The sequence below is a fragment of the Symphalangus syndactylus genome, chromosome 3 (assembly GCF_028878055.3).
Source record: "Symphalangus syndactylus isolate Jambi chromosome 3, NHGRI_mSymSyn1-v2.1_pri, whole genome shotgun sequence".
Classification (NCBI taxonomy): Eukaryota; Metazoa; Chordata; class Mammalia; order Primates; family Hylobatidae; genus Symphalangus; species Symphalangus syndactylus.
The window spans coordinates 88262465-88284297 of NC_072425.2; the positions used below are offsets into that span (position 1 = coordinate 88262465).

The 21833-nt window shown below is 40.4% G+C and overlaps 1 protein-coding gene across 2 annotated transcripts in view; it reads right to left on the bottom strand.

The window, feature by feature from the left end:
- Positions 1-20636, bottom strand: part of SP4 (Sp4 transcription factor) — an 86707-nt gene extending 66071 nt beyond the window's left edge. Inside the window, exons 1-3 of one of the 2 annotated variants that reach the window (XM_055272482.2) lie at positions 19948-20636; positions 19415-19530; positions 17368-18922 (exon numbers count right to left, since the gene is read on the bottom strand). In XM_055272482.2, the coding sequence (XP_055128457.1) occupies positions 17368-18922; positions 19415-19530; positions 19948-19954 (1678 nt within the window). In that variant the 5' untranslated portion in view covers positions 19955-20636. The remainder of the gene's footprint in view (positions 1-17367; positions 18923-19414; positions 19531-19947) is intronic. The other variant, XM_063636309.1, reaches the window with a different exon arrangement.
- Between the last annotated feature and the right edge of the window lie 1197 nt (positions 20637-21833).

The window sequence follows — 21833 nt, forward strand, 5'->3', positions numbered from 1 at the left end:
CAGTGGTACTGGAAGGTACAATTTTCTTTTTTAAAAAATTTCTGTATAATAGTAGTGAGCTAGACCTCAACTAAACTTTCTAAGACATTACTTCCAAAACAGCTCTTTTATTTTTCAGTAATCATGGGTAACTAAATATTTGTTAAAGTGGTTCAATAAATTTAACCTACAAAATGAAATCCAAGCAAATATTATATTTTACATTCCTGTATTTTATTGTTAATTAATTCAAAAAATTCTTCACGGGAGGTCATTCTGTAAATGCATCCTTTGACTTTCATGCAATCCTATTACGTAAAGAAGTACTTTCTTCCAGGCCAGGCACAGTGGTTCACGCCTGTAATCCCAGCACTTTGGGAGGCCAAAGTGGGAGGATCACTTGAGGTCAGGAATTCAAGACCAGCCTAGCCAAGGTGGTGAAACTCCATCTCTAGTAAAAATACAAAAATTAGCCGGGTGTGGTAGCACATGCCTGCAGTCCCAGCTACTTGGGAGGCTGAGACAAGAGAATCACTTGAACCTGGGAGGTGGAGGTTGCAGTGAGCTGAGATCACGCCACTGCATTCCAGCCTGGACCACAGACCAAGACTCTGTCTCAAAAAAAGTACTTTCTTCCCAAGGCAGCAGCTAGAATCCAACATTAAACTCTATGCATGCCAGTAGTTGTGAGGCTGAAAATGGTATTCTCCCTGCCTTAATACTTTAACAGAAAATTCAACAGGTCCAGCAAATAGTTTCCACTGTTCTAATGAGACCTCTTGGACTATAAATCAGTTATGATATTCTTCACCTTCTAGAATATTAGAAAGTTGTCTGCTTTGAAACTGAAATCCAAAGATCCATCTAACTCTTCTACTTCTAAATTTCTAGATTTTACAACTACTGTCCCCGGGGCACACTAACCAGAAGTCCAAGTCCTAAGGTGCTAAGGTAATAAAATGGTTAGGTAGGTTAGGATGGTTACCTAAAGTGAGATAGCAAGAAGGCAGCGAAGACTATGGTAAAATCTTTGGTATAAAGTATTGGGTTTTGGAAAGGATAGGAGGTAATATTGAACAGAAGAGCTCTATATTACAGGGTTATACTGCTTGTAAGCTAGAGATGCTCAGGCCTAAGCAATCACACACTGTGGCTTTAAAGGGCAGCTGGTTTCTAACTAGGCATCTTCAAGGTCTGTATCCGCTGGCAAGGGCATTCTGAATAGTCAGATGAGGTCCCAGATGGCAATCTACATGCCCAAGGGTTTAGGGCCCTGGCCCCCATCTTTGCTGTTGCTGAAGGCTGGACATGTGGCTAGTCACAAGGGCGCTAGTGAATGAACCATATTTTAAAACATTCTGTGAATCCTAAAAATGACGTAAACCTAGAGACTAAACTTCTTTAATGGAGAATAGTGTTAGAGTCAATATTAGATTTGGCTTCAAGAATCTGTCAAAACATTTTTTGGAACCCAGGCTTGGGGAGGAAAAAAAGAATTTGTCAAAACAAACAAACCCTTATATGAACATGCACCATTCACAGTTTAAAAAGAAATCAATTTGATTTTAAAACTAGCAATATTAGTAAAATAGTATTTTTCCTGAGCTTTCCCATTGGCTCACTGAAATAAAATTAAGCTGAATTTAGTATCTACACATTTGTGCTTTATAGAATTCTAACACTAAATGAAAGTACCTATAGAATTCTAACACTAAATGAAAGTATCCCAAGTATTTCATTTTACAAAACACACTACATACACATACATTCACTGTACAAGAGAAAAAAACCAAGATCTCCATTCCCAAAGGTTGCAAAATTGTTTAATGGCAGAGACAAACTGCTACCTAGCACAGAGCTCTTTTTTTTAAGTATGTCATAGTTACACTCTGCTCATCACAAACCACTTACGGAATGAAACATGTTTGCCTTCCAGTTTGAAAATTATACATAGTTACCACTACCAGTTCAGACAGCTGCCAAAGAATCATTTTTAAAGTGCTGAAAACTGTCTAAGTACTTTGATTTCAACAATCAAGTTTTCTTTGTGGCTTAGGGTAAGGATAGGAGTATGAAGAGGTGGGCTAATTTTTAGAAATATCCCCAAATGGGCTGGTATCCTTAATTATAGGGAAGGTATGGGAGAACAAGGAAGGTGATGAATAGGTATAGAATATAATCCCTTTAAGTTTTTCCTGAATGTGTTTATAATGAGTAAACATATACACTAAGGGTGCACATACCACATATACACACACATATATATCTACCTACTTATGCACGCGCACACACACACACATAAAGACATACAAAATGAACTCAATCATATGTTTTGGAAATACGGACTAAATTAACTATTCTATTTTCATATACTGTGAATGCACTCTGATGTATCAAACTCTTGCAAAATGTAAATTGGTCTTCAATTCTCTTTGGTAGCTTGTTACTAAAAAAAGAGAGAAAATCCTTTTAAAACTTTTCAGGGAAACCATGATTTCCTTGGCCTCAAGGATTTGTGATGAAACAGCAGAAAAAATTTTGAAGCCACACAAACTCTGGGTTCTTTTCTCAATACCCCCCATGTATCAATTCTGTAACCTTAGGCAAATTATTTAAACTTTCTAAGCCTTGATTTTCTCATCTACTAAAAACAGCAATAATCTAAGATGAAGATAAAATACAACTCACCCAGAACAAAGTATAGTCTCCATGCATAAAGAACATGTCTGTTTTGTTTCCCCAGCACCTAGAACAATATGCGATGTATACAATGGTAGATACTAAATATTATTTATCCAGCAGAAAACAATAAAGTTGCAGGACCAACTCTGTCAACTAAGCTAATGCTACATAAAAATTACATGCAGGATTAGCTAAAGAACATAAATTCTACACATATACTAATTCTTAGGGTCTCTGGGTTTTCTTAACGTTATTTCCTTCAGAAAATGCGCATAAATTCCTATCTAATGACATCTCACATCCTCATCAAGAAGCAAGTCATGAAATGTAAGCCTTACAAGGTATATTCTTTTTGGGGTTTTACAACTATTAATGAAAACGAAATATAAGACTCCCTCTTTTGGGCCCTTTTCTTCAAAAAATGAAAGGAAAAAAAGAATACATACACTTATTGGGCTTATATTCTTAGAATCTGTGTTTTTTAATTTATTCAAAATTAGTTTGTGATACACAAATATTTAGTCAGGGAGATGTTATTACTAGCCTCAAATTCCCAATCAACACAGTCCATCAAAGTAATAAAAACTTTCTTTTTCTAATTCCCTTTATGGCATATGTACCCCAAACCCCCAAAAGAACACAAGGAGTGGAGCACTCAGCCAAAGATCTAGGAATCTGTTCCTTATTGAGTATATTACAGTAATTACAATAAAATACTTTAAGTAGTAGTGGTTAGCTGTAAAGGGAGATTACAGTCCTATTCACCCGGACTTGTTTTATAAAGAATTTTTACTTATTAGCACCCTAACTTACTGGCTATATGATCTTGGCTGAGTAAATTAACCTCTGATAGTCTTGGTTTCCTGTTCTATAATTTGAGGTCACCACCAACACCTTCTTCATAGGATTGTGAAAAATAAACAGTTAATACATATAAAGTGCTTAAACAGTGGCATATAAGATAAAAACAATAAACTGAGTCCATAAATGATCACAGAAAACAAACACTACAGTATACAGAGAGTATATAATTCAGGGCAGTAAGTGGTAACAGTACAAGTATGTTTAGACTCTGGTTCCATCATTCACTATGTGGCCATGAGCAAATTACTGAACTTCTATAGGCCTCAGTTTTTATACCTGAAAGGAGAGATGTCAGCAATACTTACCTTACAGTGTATTCTGAAGATTAAATGAGTTAATAGATCAAGTGCTGCATACATCATCTGGTATACTATAAACATGCAGTAAATGTCAGCCAAAATATAAAACAAACATAAGGTTCAAACAAGTACGCTTTTACTTCTTGTTTCATTCGTTAAAGAAAACTGCATAATTTCTCTCCCCACTGGAATATTATGGAAGCAGGAGTTCAGTCCCATGTTATTCAGTCATCTAAGGAACACATCAAGCCACACAATACAGATGCTGAGTATTTACCTGCTGACTGAATTCATGGATGCAATCTACCAGTAGGGAGTACAGGTAATAGATGAAAGTCTATCAAGGGGATATTAAAACCATTTACTTGCCCTATAATTAAAATCAGTAAAGGCAGTGACATCCTATCAATAAGAAAATAAGTGAGAGAAATTCTGAAAATAAAAATATAACATGCTTTAACTTTAAAAACCTATACTAACAAAATCAGAAATAATAAAGTTTGCTTCAACAAGCATCTTATAGTTTGTAGTATTTATAACAAATACCTGTTAAATGTTTGTCTCAACCTGGTTCATATGTAGATTTAAATATTTGGAAAAACCTGCAGAATTCACAAACCACTTTAAGTATTTCTTTCTCTTACATAAATCCCGTGAGTACTCGTCATCATATTCACCTAGTCTCTTCCTCTTCCCTTTTCTCCTTCAACTCCCTGGCATAGATATCCTCAACTAGACCGGAGCAAGGATTTTCCACCCCTTTCCCAGCCCCACACCAGGCACAGATACCCACTTACCAAAGCACAGATCACTATCTCGTTCCTATACGCCTGTGCAAAAGCAGCTCCGCTTCTGTGAACAAAAAGCTATGGTGACTTGACTCATTATTTACAGAACTGTACTAAACCCCTTCTGACTGGCCACATTATAAGGCATCTACATAATAATATCAGAGGGACAGAATCAACCTGGAAATTTTACATACCTTCAATTTCTTCTCAAAGTATCCCCTAACTGGTAAGATTCTCACCTTCAACTGTCTACCAAAACAAATGAAGCAATCAGATTTAAATTCCCTTTATTTCCCTTTACTCATCACTTTTCCTTTTATGATCATAAACTCTCTCACTCCTTTTATATCTTGAGTCTATTCCAACGATCTGTCCATCCCATTCTCCTATGAAATCAAAGTTCTCCACCTGTGTCCTTTCTTCTGGTTCAGTATAAGAATGACAGATACTGAGCAATGCTCATCAAGGTGTGAGAAACACTCAAAGTATAAATTAATACACATACTTACGTATATAATACAGACTCTACTTACATGAGGCTTACAATTCAACTTTTATATGAATACTCCTTGAGCTAAGTCTGAATTTTGTAATGTTCACAAAATACTAATTGAGCCGGGCATGGTGGCTCACACCTGTAATCCCAGCACTTTGGGAAGCCAAGGTGGGTGGATCACCTGAGGTCAGGAGTTCAAGAACAGCCTGGCCAACCTGGTGAAACCCCATCTCTACTAAAAATAGAAAAATTAGCTGGGCGTCATGGCAGGCGCCTGTAATCCCAGTTACTCGGGAGGCTGAGGCAGGAGAATCACTTGAACTTGGAAGGCAGAGGCTGCAGTGAGCCAAGATTGTGCCATTGCACTCTAGCCCAGGCGACAGAGTGGGACTCTGTCTCAAAAACAACAAAAGAAAAAACTAATTGAATTTCAAAAATTGCATGTGAAATCCAACATAACCTGAAGTGGCCCTTTTCTTCCTTCTGACATGGTAAACTTTTTAGTCATCCTTTGAGTCTCAGTTCAGTTATCACCCTTTCCATGAAAACATTCCCAGAACCCTACAAGCAGAACTAGTTCTTCCTTCCTCTGGGCTTCTATAACACTTCATTCACAGCTTGTATAAACCAACCACCACAAAGTAATTTAATTAGCTATATATATGAGATATATAGATATACAGATAATATCTATCTATCATGTACTATTGAGTCTAAGATGCAAGTGATCATTAGAAAGAAAAAAGTTTTGCTAATTAAACTATGACATACCTTTGATTACAAGGTGTGTTTTAATTTCAAAGATTTAAAATGGGCCCGGGTGTGGTGGCTTACGCCTGTAATCCCAGCATTTAGGAAGGCTGAGGTGGGTGGATCACCTGAGGTCAGGAGTTCAAGACCAGCCTGGCCAACATGGCGAAACTCCCCTCTCTACTAAAAATACAAAAATTGGCTGGGTGTGGTGGCGGGTGCCTGTAATCTCAGCTACTTGGGGGGCTGAGGGAGGAGAATTACTTGAACCTGGGAGGCAGAGGCTGCAGCGAGCTGAGACTGTGGCACTGCACTCCAGCCTAGGTGATAGAACAAGACTCCATTTCAAAAAAAAAAAAAAAATATATATATATATATATTTACACACACACACACACACACACATAAAATGAAATAAAAATAAAATGTAAAAAGCATGTCCTAGAAGCAGAGAAATACAGTGAGTCTCCAACAACAGATAATATATTCTATGAGGGCAGAAAACATGTCTCACTTCATCTTTAGTTTCTCAATGCCTATTATCATGCTTGATACAGAGCAGGGGAAAAGAACAAACAAACCTGATGTTTTTACCTAATCCCTTACCATGTCTTTCACGTCACCAGTGTAGGTCCTAGAGAAGTTCAACAAGCTGTTTTTTATATTTAGTAACCATTTACTTCACTGCCACAGCCTTTCTAGGGACCACTGTGAATTCATAACTAAATTACTCCAACAACATCCTTTTATCTGAGCTCCTGATTTCTAACTTTTCTACACTTTTATCTACAAAGAAACACTCTAATAAGTATCATTTGCACTGCAAATATTTTTACTTAATATCTCCAATCCACTAGATTCAAGTTTTTCAAATGTATTTATTACTATTATTTTGGCAGAATCTCTTCTTGAAACAAAATGTTAGGAAATGGTTCAACAAACACACTTGTGTGGTTGATGCAGGAGTGGAAGGCTGTTTGGTTGGCAAACCCTGAGCTACTCTGTGAGACCACTAAGCCTCTAGGAAGCACACAGAAGAGAACCCATCATTCCCTGTGTTAGTTATAAGCTTCCACATGATAGCTTTGTGCTTTTCCAATCTTTGGTCCCCTCAAGCTCATTCCAAGTTTAGCAGCTTGACTCAAGCCATCCTCACTCTTCACTTGTCACCCCCAAAGTCTCAAATGTCTACTTTCCAAACCAATCTTTAAGGCCTCTTTCAAGTCCTATCTCCACCAGAAAAAGCCTTTCTTGTTTACTCCCCACTAACCTCACTGACTTCTGAGCTCTCACACTTGTTTTCCATGCCTCAAAACCCAGTACTTAAGTATAAACTCTCGTATGTAGTTGCAGCTGCCATATAATGGTTTCATGTATGCAAGTCTTTCTCCTAAACACAAGCATCATTTTAAGACAGGTTTAGTTAGTATCTTCAGAACCTAACAAGGGTTAATCAGACAGCAGACATTTAGTTCTTACTATACTGAAATACACCACCTGTTTGTTGTTGTTGTTGTTTTGAGACAGGGTCTCGTTCTGTTGCCCGGGCTGAAGTGCAGTGGCACGATCTCAGCTCACTGCAACCTTCGACTTCCAGGCTCAAGCAATTCTCCCACCTTGGCCTCCCAGAGTAGCTGGGACTACAGGCATGCACGACTATGCCCAGCTAATTTCTGTATTTTTAGTAGAGACGGGTTTCATCATGTTTCCCAGGCTGGTCTCAAACTCCTGAGCTCAAGTGATCCACCTGCCTCGGCTTCCCAAAGTGCTGGGATTACAGGCGTGAACCACCACGCCTGGCCACACCACTTCTTTTCCACCTGTTAATACACCTCTCTCCATACACCTCACCTCACCTTGCTTGCACTTTACCAAAGCTTTCTGATATTCCTCTTATACAAATTTCTCGTTTACCTCTGACATATAACTCAAGCTAATATCCATACCTAAAATATCTCATTCCCCCACTTTACTACTTCACATTCTTCTAGTGGGTGTCACTATGTAGAGATGTCACCAGGTTACCACCTCCTGCATACAGTTTTCTTTACATTATTCAAAGCCTTTTCATACATATTAACTTATCTAACCTTTGAGACTCTATGAGGTAAAGAAGGTAGGAACTAATATCACTATTTTGCAAATGAAAAAAAGGAACTGAACTGCAATTAGGATGTTTGCCCAGAGTGGTACAACTAATTGGTGGGGGTTGGGAGCACCCAAGTGAAAATGTGAGTTTTAATTCTTAGTGTTGTGCTCTATGAAGCCTCTAAGTACATGTGGTCTGCACTAATAATAAACCTACTATAAGAACCATACCTCTGATCAAGCACAGATATTTCCTACCTCCTTAACTTTATTATCATCCCTGAGGAAAAGAGAAGCTTCATATATTTGAATTATCACTTTTTCTATTCGAAAGATTCTTGAGTCTTAAACATTTTACATACATACAGACATATTTTTAAGAGACAAGGTCTCACTCTCTCACCCAAACTGGAGTGCAGTGATGATCATAGCTTACTATAACCTTGAACAGAACTCTTGAGTTCAAGCAATCCTCCCGCCTCAGCCACCTGAGTGGCTGGGACTACAAACATGGGCCACCACACCCAGCTGATTTTTTACTTTTTCCTTTTTTCATAGAGGTACAGTCTCACTATGTTGCCCAGGCTGGTCTGAAGCTCCTGGGCTCACGTGATCCTCCTCCCTCAGCCTTCCAAAGTACTGAGATTACAGGATGAGCCATTGCACTTGGCCTTAAACATTTTCAAAAAACACCTTTGTACCAGATATTGTGAGCCATAAAGAAAGGGACTACTGCAGCAGGACTGTTCACAGAAAAAAAAAAAAAAAAAAAAGAAAGAAAAGAAAGGAGGGTGTGAGGGGAGTAGAGAATGAGAAATTACTTAATGGGTACCGTGTACATTACTGCAGTGATGTACACACTAAAAGCCCTGCCTTCGCCACTATACAACATATCAGTGTAACGAAATTGTACTTGTACCCAACAAATTTATACAAATAAAAGATCAGCATAAATAACTCAAAAAAAAAAAAAGGCATACTAGATTTGCTTGCTCTGTAGGGAAAACTGACAAATTTAAAGCTGTGAGTACTTCCCAGAATTTGGGTTCTTTTAGGATCCTAGATTTTCCAACTGTTCTCTAATTTCCACTCAAGAAAAAGTAATCACATTGTTCACACTAAAGTGACAGTATCAGAAACACAACTATGGTTAAAGAGCTAAAGCAGCCCCCCCTTATCTGAGGGGGGAATATGTTCTAAGACCCCCACGGATCCCTGAAACCATGGACCGAACCCTATACATATTGTTTTTTCATACATACATACGTACCTGTGATAAAGTTTAATTTATAAATTACACAAAGTATGAGATAACAACTTCTCTTTGGCATATATTTGGCTTATCTTGGATATATCCATATTGCCAGCATTACTACTTTTGCACTTTTAGGCCATAAATATGTAAAGTAAAAATACTTGAATACACTGATACCACAGCAGTTGAGAAGGTTACTAAGTGACTTGTTAGCATATACAGAGGGTATAATTGGACAAAGAGAAGATTCCCATTCACCCTGGACAGACTGAGATTTCACCACACTACTCAGAAAGGCATGTAATTTAAAACTCGTAAACTTTGTTCTAGAATATCCCATTTAACATTTTTGGACCATAGTTGACCACAGGTAACAGAAACCATGGTTAAGAGGAGACTACTATACCGAGATAAAATATCGTAACTACAAATTCAGTGTCAGAACTAAAGCATATGTTTAAGATACTAACGCTTTGGTATTTACCAAATAAAAGAGCAAATGACATAGAAAAATAGCACCTAAGCACATAGTAAATTTAAGAATGAACAGAAATATATTAATTTACGAATTAAAGTGTTACATTTATTGCTTAATAGAATTCACCCTAATTATATAGCCTCTATAAGAAAAATGGCAAATATCACCCACAATCTCCCTCACAAAAATCCCTAAATACTTACTCATGTAAGTTTAAGGCTTACGGAGAACTCTGACCATGTGCTGGATGGCAGTACCCAGAACGAAATAAAATATATACTCTAATTTCATAGACCTTAAATTTTAGAATTAGAAGAAGACTCAGAGTTTATAGTTTAAGCAAATTTTCTATATGGTACAAGAAATTCTTCTGCAGTCTACAGAATCTTTGACAGATGAACATCCAATCTTTAATGAATGATCACTACACTGTTGTGTAACTCTAGTCTGTTTTTGTGTGTGCATATACATATGCTTTTCCAGGGCCAAACAAAATTATAGAACTACATCAGAAAAAAAAAAAAAAAAGCCCCTCATATATCTAAAGACAGCCGTCACAATTTCTTGTTTTCTTTTAAAGATAAAACTCCGTTCTTTCATTATTGTTAGTATGAAATGTTTTCCACATTCTTCATTCTGGGAATCCTTCTTGATACATTTGCACAGCTGTCAATGTCCCATTTAAAATGTGCCACCCGGTACTGCGCACAATATTGCAGAAGTATCTCACAAGCGCAAGGTACAGAAGCTTTATTCTACTCTCAGTTCATTTTAAGCCAGTACATCCCAAATCATTTTCACAAGTCCTCCTGCCAAGCCAGGTTTTTTACCTTGTAGGTATGTAATTCCCTCCATCTTAAGGAGAGGATCTTACTTGTTAAATGTATCTTACTAATTCTGGCCCACCATTTCAGCCTATTAAGATCACTCTGAATCTCAGTTCTATCATATAAGCACCACCTCCTAGCTTTGTCTCATATTTGAATTCAGTAAATTCAGCCATTCTTCAACCTGGTATTTTTTTTTTGAAAAAAAAAAAAAAAAAAAAGTCAAACTACATCAAAATTAGAACCCCATGCCATAGTGTGACACCTCGTAAGGAGGTGAATAATAATTACCACTTTTCATTCAATTGTGCAACCAGCTATGAGCCTTCAAAGAGGCCACAACTATCAATACTAAAATCAAGATAAATTATGTTAACATTATTTCCTTTGGATACTCATCTGGAAATCCTAAAGAAAGAAGATATGAACCTAGTTTCTTAGTGAACCCATACTGGCTCCCAGTGATTCCTCGGTTCTTTTTTAAAATGTTCAAGAGCCAACTATTCAATAATTCACTCAAGGACTTTGCTAAGGACGGTTACCAAGCTCATTTGGCTGAAGTTAAGAATGTTTTAAAAAATTGAGGTGTTATTCATGCTAAATTTTCTGACACTTTTTACCATGCAGCATAAATTTTAAGTTATTGATACTAGCCCGAAACTGAATCTGAAAGTTCCTTCTGACCCTAGGATAACATCCATTTTTATCATCTTGACTTCCAAAAAGCAAACCCAGAAATGCAGGAGAAAGACAACTGGAGGAGAAGTCAAGATTCTAGCCCTCATTTTGCCATCAAATATAAGAGGGTCATTTAACCTTTCTGGGCTTCAATTTCTTCATTTCTAAAATAGGGCTAAGGAAAGAGGGTGGGAGAAAGAGGCTCATTTATTTTGAAGTTACCTTAGTAATTACAATTTCATCAAGCCCTCATCTCACCACATACTTAAATAAGCAATTTGTGGTTCAACAGGTTTCCTTTGCAACAATTTGCCCATTCACTAGGTAGCAAAATGACAAGCATTATGAACATCCAATCTTAACTCAAACCTGCATCAGAAAAGTACAGAAGAGCACATATATGTGTATAGTCTGATATTAGGTCAGGTTCCCCCGTTACTGTCAATCCTTACTGTGTCACCCCCAAGTACTTAATGTAGCAGTGCAGAATCTTCGACCCATATTTCTGCTTTCACTTCAAACAGTAAAAACACAAAATGCCTTTATAAATAGACTTTAGCAGCAGTATCAAAAGGTTACAACTGCTGAGCCGTCATCTCCAAGATTCTTTCCACCTACAATTCTATCATTTTGTAAGTCTGTTATTTCTACAAGATCTATGCGTAGCACCATTCCCTATCTTCCTTCTTGATTAAGCAAATTTAGAGCTGTGAGTGCTTTCATGCCTGCCCCAATATTCTCAACCTGCTTTCATGCCTGCCCCAATATTCCCTAAACGTTACTCATTATATATTCCCTGATTCAGAATTTGAAAAGCAGGTGATTAAAACTCTATTTTCGGCCAGACACGGTGCCTCACGCCTGTAATCCCAGCACTTTGGGAGGCTGAGGTGGGGAGATCACCTGAGGTCAAGAGTTCGAGACCAACCTGGCCAACATGGCAAAACTCCATCTCTACTAAAAATATAAAAATTAGCCAGGCGTGGTGACGTGCCTGTAGTCCCTGCTACTTGGGAAGCTCAGGCTGGAGAATTACTTGAACTCAGGAGGCGGAGGTTGCAGTGAATAGATATCGTGCCACTGCACTCCAGCCTGGGCGACAGAACGAGACTCCATCTCAAATGCAAACAAACAAACAAAAAGAAAACTCTATTTTCCTTTGCTACTCTATCCTCAAACCCTTCTTAAAAAAAAAAAAAAAATGCCCTTTTAAAAAATTAATGTGGCTCTACATTGAGTACTTTTCATCTTCCATGAAAAGATCATTCAATAGGTAAAGCCAGCTTGGTAGTTCAGAACCTAAGTCATTCGTACTGAATACAAGATTTAAGTTTCTAATAATGAATTCCAATCTATAACAAACAGTATTAGAAGATTTAAAGAAGTAAGATTACTGGAGTAAATCTGACTCTTCTGAAAAAAAGACTAGCCAAACACAGGAGTACATGAGTATGTATATATACAGATGCCCATTAGGGAAATCCAAATTAATAAAACATATATGGCAAAGGAAAGCCATATTTGTATTAAACCTCAAGCCAATTTTCCACCTTTAGTAGCTCTGGAAAAAAAGATCAGTGTAAGAAGTTAATTCTACTGGATTAAATTGTTTTAAAATTAAATATAAATTTTAATTATTTTCTTTGGTACCTATTTTTACCAATAATGAAGAATTGGTCCTTCCATTTCTGGTTTGATACTATATCCCCAGGTTTCATATTTTAATTCCTTGGAGAAGTAAAGAAATTAGGTAAGAGAGTCAAGTTCTTGAAGGGTCAGTAGTATCTTAAGTCTGAACTTCCTCTGTGGGAGAACCAGCATAAAATTGTTAATTTCCACTAAAATTGACAAAGAAATATTCATTCATCAATCAAAAGGCCTACAGTATGATCTCTGTTACTACATATGATGATTACTGCCAAAAATCAGTCACATTGTGGACCACTCCAAGTTAACTACAGATTTAGATATCAATTGTTCCTACATAGCTCTAAATTCTTTAAGGAAATGTAACACCTGAAATTCACTTTATTTGGGGCTCTTTGACTACTAGAAGACATTGTGAAAACAGGTAGTTAACTCTCCTCACTTAGTTAAAATAAAGCAGCTTAAGCCAGAGGTACAATTAGTTGTCTTTGAGCTTAAAGTAAGGTTTCTGCTTTTCCTTTGAAGTCAAACTCAGCATGTTCACACTCATAAGTGGGAGCTAAAAAAAAAAAAAATGATTACACATGGACATACAGATGGAATAACAGACACTGGGGACTACAAAAGGTGGAGGGCAAAAGGTGAAGGGTAGGGTGAGGGTGGAAAAAATACCTATTGGGTAAAAGGTTCACTATTTCGGTGATGGGTACACTAAAATCCCAGACCTCTCCACTATGCAATATATCCATGTAACACAACCGCACTTGTACCCCCTAAATCTATTTTTTTTTAAAAAGTAAAAGTAAAAAAATTGTAAGTCAAATTTAGAATCCCAATAACGAAACAAAAAGTATGCAGAGCATACACATATTTAGTTCCTACTACAATTCTAACTAATGCTCAGCATGAAGGTCAGGATTTACAGCTGAGACCAAAGCACAGAAACACATTATACTGAACACATTATTAATAGGAAGAGGATCCCCCTAGGTTGTCGCTAACATTCTCATTTCATAAAACTAAGTATGAAGCTCCCCAGCTTCAAGTACTGGTTTCATTAGATTTACCTTGTATTTTACTTTTTTTCTGTTCATGTCATCTAGACTTCCCTTAATCTCCTGAAGAGTAAAATGAGAATGGTGGATGGTGGAGAGTTTTAGCTCATTGTCCTTGAGCTAGCAATTACATTCCGTCAATGCTACTAATTTTTGAAGCCTTGGCATAAAAATTTCGAGCAAAATTTTCCCCACAAATTAAATACCATTCTCCTGGGGAACAACATGAACCAACCAAGAAAGTACTTACAGATGAATGGGGACACAAAGTAAAAGATCTGAACTTTCAGGGCTCATTTATAAAAGGGCGATATGGGTACTTATTGCTCCTTCTCCCCCTTGTCAAGACGGTAAAGTTCCTGGTGTCTCACTCTTAGTGTCTTTTTTTTTTTTTCTGAGATGGAGTTTCGTTCTTGTTGCCCAGGCTAGAGTGCAATGGCACGATCTCGGCTCACTGCAACCTCCGCCTCCTGGGTTCAAGTGATTCTCCTGCCTCAGCCTCCTGAGTAGCTGGGACTACAGGCATGTGCCACCACGCCTGGCTAATTCTGTATTTTTAGTAGAGACGGGGGTTTCTCCATGTTGGTCAGGCTGGTCTCGAACTTCCAACCTCAGGTGATCCACCTGCCTTGGCCTCCCAAAGTACTGGGATTACAGGCGTGTGCCACCGCACCTGGCCCACTCTTAGTGTCTTAAAAATGCAAAGCCAAAAGAAATTAATGAAAACAAAGTTGTTTTACTAGCTTCATTAAAACCATTCCAAGGCATTGTTTCTAATTACAAAGTGCTACTTTCTCCATCATCTTTTATACCTTAGTTCAAAGAGCATTTGTCAAGCACCTACTATGCTAGGCAATGGGGTAAAATCTGCAAACTAGGCCTAGATTAACTGTATTGACTTGTACACATCAAGCAAGGTACATTTCTGGTCTTTGTCAGACTGCTGTCTTTTTAAAAGGATTGAGCGTATTTATTAGAACATAAATAACATCGATAAAATTTTAAATCTTTGGTTTCGGGGGAAAAAAATCCAACTATGTAGAGTTCAAATTTCCTCCTATGCTTAAAACAGAACCACCCAAATCATGTAAATCCTTTAAGTGAAAAAATTATCCCTGAAAATGAAGGAATAACCACACCTATTGGCAGTGTTCAGCATACAGTAGCCATCTCAATATACATTTGTGAAATAAAAACTAAAAAGTTGTAGTTGCCACCGATACCTATTCTCCGAGGCACAAACGAACTAGCTCAACACCCCCACCTGCTTCCATATTCTGTCTTCTGGTTCACTGCTGATGACCAGATACTTGATTCTCAAACTTCAGTGAGTTTGTTTGAGAGAGGGTCTCGCTCTGTCACTCAGGTGGGAGTGCAGTGAGGCAATCACAGCTCACTACAGCCTGGATCCCCTGGGCACAAGCGATCCTCCTACTTCAGCCTCCCAAGAAGCTGAGACCACAGGTGTGCTACCACACCCAGCTAACTTTTTTAAATTTTTTTGTAGAGACGGGGTCTCCCTATGTTGCCCATGCTGGTCTTGAACTAGTGGGCTCAAGCAATCCTCCCACCCTGGCCTCCCAAAGTGTTGGGATTACAGGGATGAGCCACCACACCCAGCCACTTCAGTGAGTTTTAGAATCACCTGGAAAGTTTGTTTGAAAGGCAAATCCCTTGACCCCCACAATTCAAAACTTACAGTACCAAAAACGGGATCCTGTGTTTATTTTAATGCACCATTCAAGTTAATCTAAGTTTCGGTGGCCAAAACATTTCTTTACCCTCACAATGGCTAAGAGAAAACCTCTGGATTGCAAAAGTTATCAACTAGAGAGCAGAAAAATTGATTACTTCTAACCTAAATTATAAGTTACTCAATTCTCTTAATCCCAACTCACTAATGTTTAATAAGCAAGATGAAATGGAAGTGAAATAACTTCTGCTTTCACAATGCAAACTGTCATTCAACTCACCAAAAACACTTTTCTGAAACACTACAATTATTGTCAAAGTTTTTAGCAAAGGAGTAGAAACAAAGCAAGTTAAGTATTGTAATCCAGAGAAACATTTATGTAATTACGCTGTAATAGTTTTAGGAGAAAAAGTACTACAATCAAAACACTAACTAGATAACTGTGCTTGCCACTAGCCACATGTGGCTACATAAATTAAAATTAAATAAAATTTAAAATTCAGTTCCTCAGTTGCCCCACACACATTTAACTGCTTAACAGCCACATGTAGCTAGGTAGATAGAAAACAAACATTTCCAACATCACAGAAAGTTCTGCTGGATAGCGCTGGCCTAGAAGCACTGGTATCTAGATAAAAAATATAGTCTCAGTTCTCCTGAATCAGAAGGTTTTATCTGGCAATTTACGATTTTACTATATATGCCTACTTTTGGTATTAACCATAAAAGAAGAACCCTAGCGTAATTTTTCTGCAACTTGTTTCAAGAAAGATCATTCAAAAGTGATAAACTTATTTATCTCAGGTTATCAAAATAGAAATATTTAACTAACAAGGTCTGGAAGTATCAAAGGCACTAAAACATAACGAGGTTTTCATCAAATCAGAATCAATGAAAAGGGTTTAATTACTAGAAAACAAAAGTTATTAGGTACAATAAGACTGGTCCAAAAAAGATTAAAACTACTTCCCAAGTACTTTAGAAGTATCTATTTATATGCATAACAAATAACAACTGCTTTTACAATTGGTTTAAAAATAACTTTACCACAATTAATTCAAATTAGTGACATTTTACTGTCAACATTTTTCATTGCTTTCCACCAAACTTACATTAAACATCTACAAATCACACAATGACCATAAGATTTAATTAAATATAATTATATAAATGGATTATTCATTCAAATCCTGATATTAGCATAAAAGTAGGCAAAAAGTTAACCAAACAATTTACAACTTAAAATTATCTCTCAACTGCGTCAGTATCTAGTTTAAAACCAGTGTAATAAAACACAAAAGCATGGGCGACAAGACGCTGAAGCTTGAGAAATAACTTCCACTAAAAAAAAAGCCTTATTACACCACAGAATTAAAAGTTCAACAGACTCACAATTATATATACCAATTCAGTTTAAAACTACTTTCCCTCAAAGAAAAGATAAATATCATTTCGACTAGGTTTCTTTCTGAAGAGTTGGAATGTACTCAAATAAGACCACTAAATTACAGAAGGCAATTATGATTCTAATCAGAAAGCTCTGTCCCATAAAATAATACTTTTAAAAAAACTAACAAATTTAACACATTATGAAATCTACAAAAGTGAACATGTCACATTGATTACTACAGAGCTATGTTTGTTAGTATAATATTCCTATTTCTGGTTCCTTATGATCGTGTGTTTACTTCAGAGGTCTACGTCAAACCTAAGAATTAGCAAAGAAAAGCAGTAATTGTTATGAAAAACTATTTAAAAGGTACTTAAAAAGATGTCATAACTTACCTGCAACACTAGTGATTGTAACGGGAACTCCCTGCACTTGAACACCTGCAGCACCCAGGTTGGCAACGCTCACTGTCTGAAGGTTAGGCACTGATGCAAGCTGGGCAGTATTCAAAGTTATTGGGGCACCAGCAACAGCCACAGGAGCAATCTGAGCAAGAGTTGTGCCACCACTTGAAGACACTGGGGTGATGGTTAATTGTTGGGATAACCCAGCATTCTGAACTTGCAAATTTGAAAGACTCTGAATATTCTGAACCTGTACAGTTTGCCAACTGATTTGCCCTGAAGGTGTTAAAGTTGGAGCCCTGATAAGCACCTGAGTCGGATTTACTGCTTGAAGTTGAACATTCTGCAAAGGCTGCTGCTGGATGGTCTGAATCGTCTGCCCTGATTGGAGTTGAAATGACTGTGGTGGAATAGCCTGAATGATCTGTTGCTGAGGCTGTTGGATCTGGATCTGCTGTAAGATAGGTTGGCCTACAATTTGCACCTGCTGAAGAGAATTTGATTGATCCTGTGCATTCTGCATTCCATTAGGCTGAAGCTGACTGGAGCTCTGGGCTTCAGATTCAGTAGCAGCAGGTGTTTGAGATTCTTCAATGGTGCGTTCAGAACTACTGGCTGATGTGCTTGCATACTGGCCCGTATCTGCTGAGCTCACTAATGTGTCACTGCTTGTCAAAGACGTTGAAGCAGTGGTTGTGCAGGTAGTGGAGGAGGAGGGAGATTCCGGCATAGTACTGGCAGAAGCAGTGGTGTTCGTGGGTGTGGAAACTAACTGATTCCCATTGGAAGTCCCACTATCAGCAGTAGTAGCAGGCTGGCCAACCTGCCCAGTCCCTCCTCCGGCAGCTACGTTGTTTATCACTGGCAAAGCTAGAGTCACTCCTCCAATGTTAATTGGTAGGGTTGTTACAACTTGAGCCTGAGTACCAGGAAGAGTCTGTAACTGCAGTGGTATTGAAACACCAGGTCTAATTTGGACTGGAACTGTCTGATTTGCCAGGTTTTGAGCAAGAATATTCCCAGAAGCTGTCCTGTTAGCAGCTGTGAGTATAGCTTGATTATTACCTGCAGAAATGAGCTGAATTTGACCCTGCAAATCCTGTAGAGATGAACTACTAGTTGGATTGATTTGAATTTGTTGACCTTCCACTGTCTGAAGTTGTGGAATTACTTGGTACTGTACACTACCACTTGGATTTTGTACTTGTATGACTTGAAATTGACCAGGGGTGGAAGAATTACCTGATTTAGTTTTTGTAGGAGATGCACTCCCGTTATTACTGCTGGAAGAACTAGACGAACTAGAGGCTGGTTGAGAAACGTTATTCTCTTTTGAAGCAGGAGGAGTGGAGGCAACAAGTTGCCAAGCGTTTCCAGCAAGTTGCGTTGTTACCAGTTCTAGCTGTTGTGGTTGATTCTGAAGTTGCACCAATCCTTGACTTGGATCTATAATAATTTGTTGTTGTCCAGTTGCTTGATTTTCACCAGGAGTCCCTATTTTGCTGCAAGTAGCTGCCAGTAAAGCCAGAGGAGAGGGCTGAGAGTCCTACCCAAAATGGGACGGTAAAGGAGAGGGGGGGAAAAAAAAGTGGGCGGATTTAGTGGAGGCCAGTACTTGCCAGGGGGTTACTTATTTTGACAGCTCTACATAACAATTTAGGAAGGAGCAGAAATCAAAAAGAAATACGAACAAAAGTAGGTAAGAACTATATGAATAAGGAAGCAAGTCCTATAATATCAAGTTTAAATAAAAGGAAATTCTTTAAAACTTTGTAAAGTGTTATGTTCCAAAACTCAAAATGCCCTTGGGAACACACACACCGTTTTCTTATCGTCTGAATTCCTGATGTAATTTTAAACAGCGTTATACCCTCAAAGAGGTAAAATCTTCATGAATTTACAATTTAAGTTCCACACTCTCAGAAAGATGCTTTGAGTGGATAAACATTTTTATTGTTACTTCTGGACATTTAAAGGGCATAACTCCCTCTCTCTCCTAATGTGTCGTGATGAATTTTTTTTATTTGTTTGCTTTTACCTGGGAGCCTGAGGTTTTGGGTTTTTTATTGTTATTCTCTGGCTCAGAGGTTTTCCCTCCTTCTGTAGCCATCGCCGCTGCCGCTGCCGCCTCCTCCTCCTCCTCCTTCTTCTGATCTGCAACAAACCCCCCCACCACACACACACGACAACAGGTTATTAGGATTATTATTATTCTTCTTCCTCTCCTCTTCTCCCCCCTCCCCCCGAACATTAATCTCCATAAACCCGCGATCCACGCACACCGGCAGGGGGTGGGGGAGAAGGAGGGAAGGGAGGAGGGGGATATCACAAAACGTGGTTTGAAACCCGACCCATCGGCTCCAGAGCAACACCCAGAAGGAGGTTGTTCTCTCTCAGACATTAAGACAAAACACAACCCTCCTTCCCTCCCCCTGATTCCCTCCCGCCCTCTCCTCCTCCCCTTAAAGCATCTCAGCGGCCCCGGGGGAGCGGGGAGAACCGAGCAGGGTCTGGGGAGGGAGGGAGAGAGGGAGGCGGCGAAGGAGACTGAGGGGGGTGGAGAATACGTACCGCTCATCCCGCATTAACAGGACAAACCCTCAGACGGAGACACTGGGATAGAGGTGGGTGGGGGTGGGGGCGAGGCGGGAGGAGAGGCCGGTCCCGCCCGCCCGCGGTGGCTCGGAGGAGGCTGTAGCTGGCACAGGCTCTGCCTCTTTTTCCGCGAATGGCCGCCGCTGGGCTGTGGCGTAGCAGCTCCTCTCTCCGCCCGAGCCCGGCTGACTCGCCCTTGATTGACAGCGGCGGCGCGCGGCGCGGGCGGCGGCGCGGGTCGGGGGCGGGGCCAGGGCGGTGCGAGCCCGGCCGACTCCCCACCCCCCTCGGCCTCTCTCCGCCGGAGCCTCCGACTCTCCACCCCTTCCCCCAGCGGATTGGCCGCCGACCTGCCGGGGGCCGGGGCGCTGGGGCCGCCTCCTCTCCACCCCCTTTCTCGGGGTTATTCTTTTAGCAGCTCTTGTCCTCCTCCCTGGCTCCTCTGGCGCTCTTTCTCTCCGCGTTCTAGCTCAGGAGCGCTGCCGGTAGGCCCTCCATACAGCCAAACTTGTTGTCTCAGGATATCCCGCCCCCTACTCATTTCCCAGCGCCCTCCACTCAAAAACCCGCTCCAGCAATCCCTCCAATTGCCACTGAAGAAAAAAGTAGGGCCCTTGCTCCAGGCAAGCGAGAGCGGCGGACGTGGGCCCGCGCGGACCATCGACAGCTCGGCGCGCTGGGTGAACTGCCCGCTGCCCCCGCGCAGGGAGCATGGCTTTCCTGAGGCGCATCCGGACCCGGGCGCCCTTTTTCCCTGGCTCGGTCTCCATTGGCTGAGCCCAGGGTGACGCGCGCTGAGTGGTGGGAGAAGGGGGTGGGGCACTACCGCGAAGGTTGTCGGTACTCGTAGTTTCCGGCGGCCGCGGTGCCTTCTTCGAGGCACCGCCTCTCTCCCGCCCCCGACCGAGGCCTGGCTGCCGAGCGGAAAGCTGCCCGAGGGGGCGGTGGCGGCAGGGCGTGGCCGGGGCCGAGTGGGAGTTGAACTGAGCGAGGAGGAGGGGGAATGGGTGTTGTTTGCCTGGGCCTATCCGCCGCGCGGGGCTGCCCAAACCACCTCTGCCACCGCCTCCTCGGCTCCAAGCCGCTCCCCGCGGGGCGAGCTCACACCCGGAGCGCTCGGCGATTGAGCGGGCGGCGGCGTGGGGAGGCGGGGTTTGCTGTCCTCGGGGTTTGAATGAACCCGGCTTCTTGAAGTAGCGCCCTCGCCTTGCCTTTCTTTGCTCACCTTCCCCTCAGGCCCCCCGCTTTGAGTCCGAGGCCTGTTTTCTCATAGAGAAGGATCTTCCATTTTTATTTGTTGTCTCTCTGGCTGGCAGCTGGTGCAGAGCAGTGACCCGCCTTCTAGGGTTGCATCGCGTTTTGCCTAAAAGCCTAAGTGGTTGGCGGAGTTTTAAGCCTTATCTGACAAGAGTCTCCGGGCGAAGAAAAGCCCAGCTCCATAACGCTCAGCCCGGCTTACGGTGTAGCATAAGCGTAAGGGCAAGTGGAATTAACATCTAGCTGCACAAAGCATTTTATTGTCAAATGCACTTGAGCAGTGTCCTGCCTCAGCTTTCCTACAAAGTCCTGAAGTCAGGATGATGCCATGGAACGTAATCAGCGCCTGATGAACTGTACCAAAGGTGGAAGTGACCCCACATGTAAATACTGGCCTTGGGAACAAGGCATGCCTACACCCCAGGCTCAAAGCCATTCTCTCACTTCTTACCTGGGCTCCACACTCAGCCTTGGGCATTTTTTGTCTCCTGCCTGAGGCCTGACATGTTGCAATGGTGAGGAGGTCCCAGATGCTGAACTTGACTAGCATTTCCTTTGCTTGTTAAAGTAATTGCAAAATCAGCTGGTGACAAAGCCATGCAGCA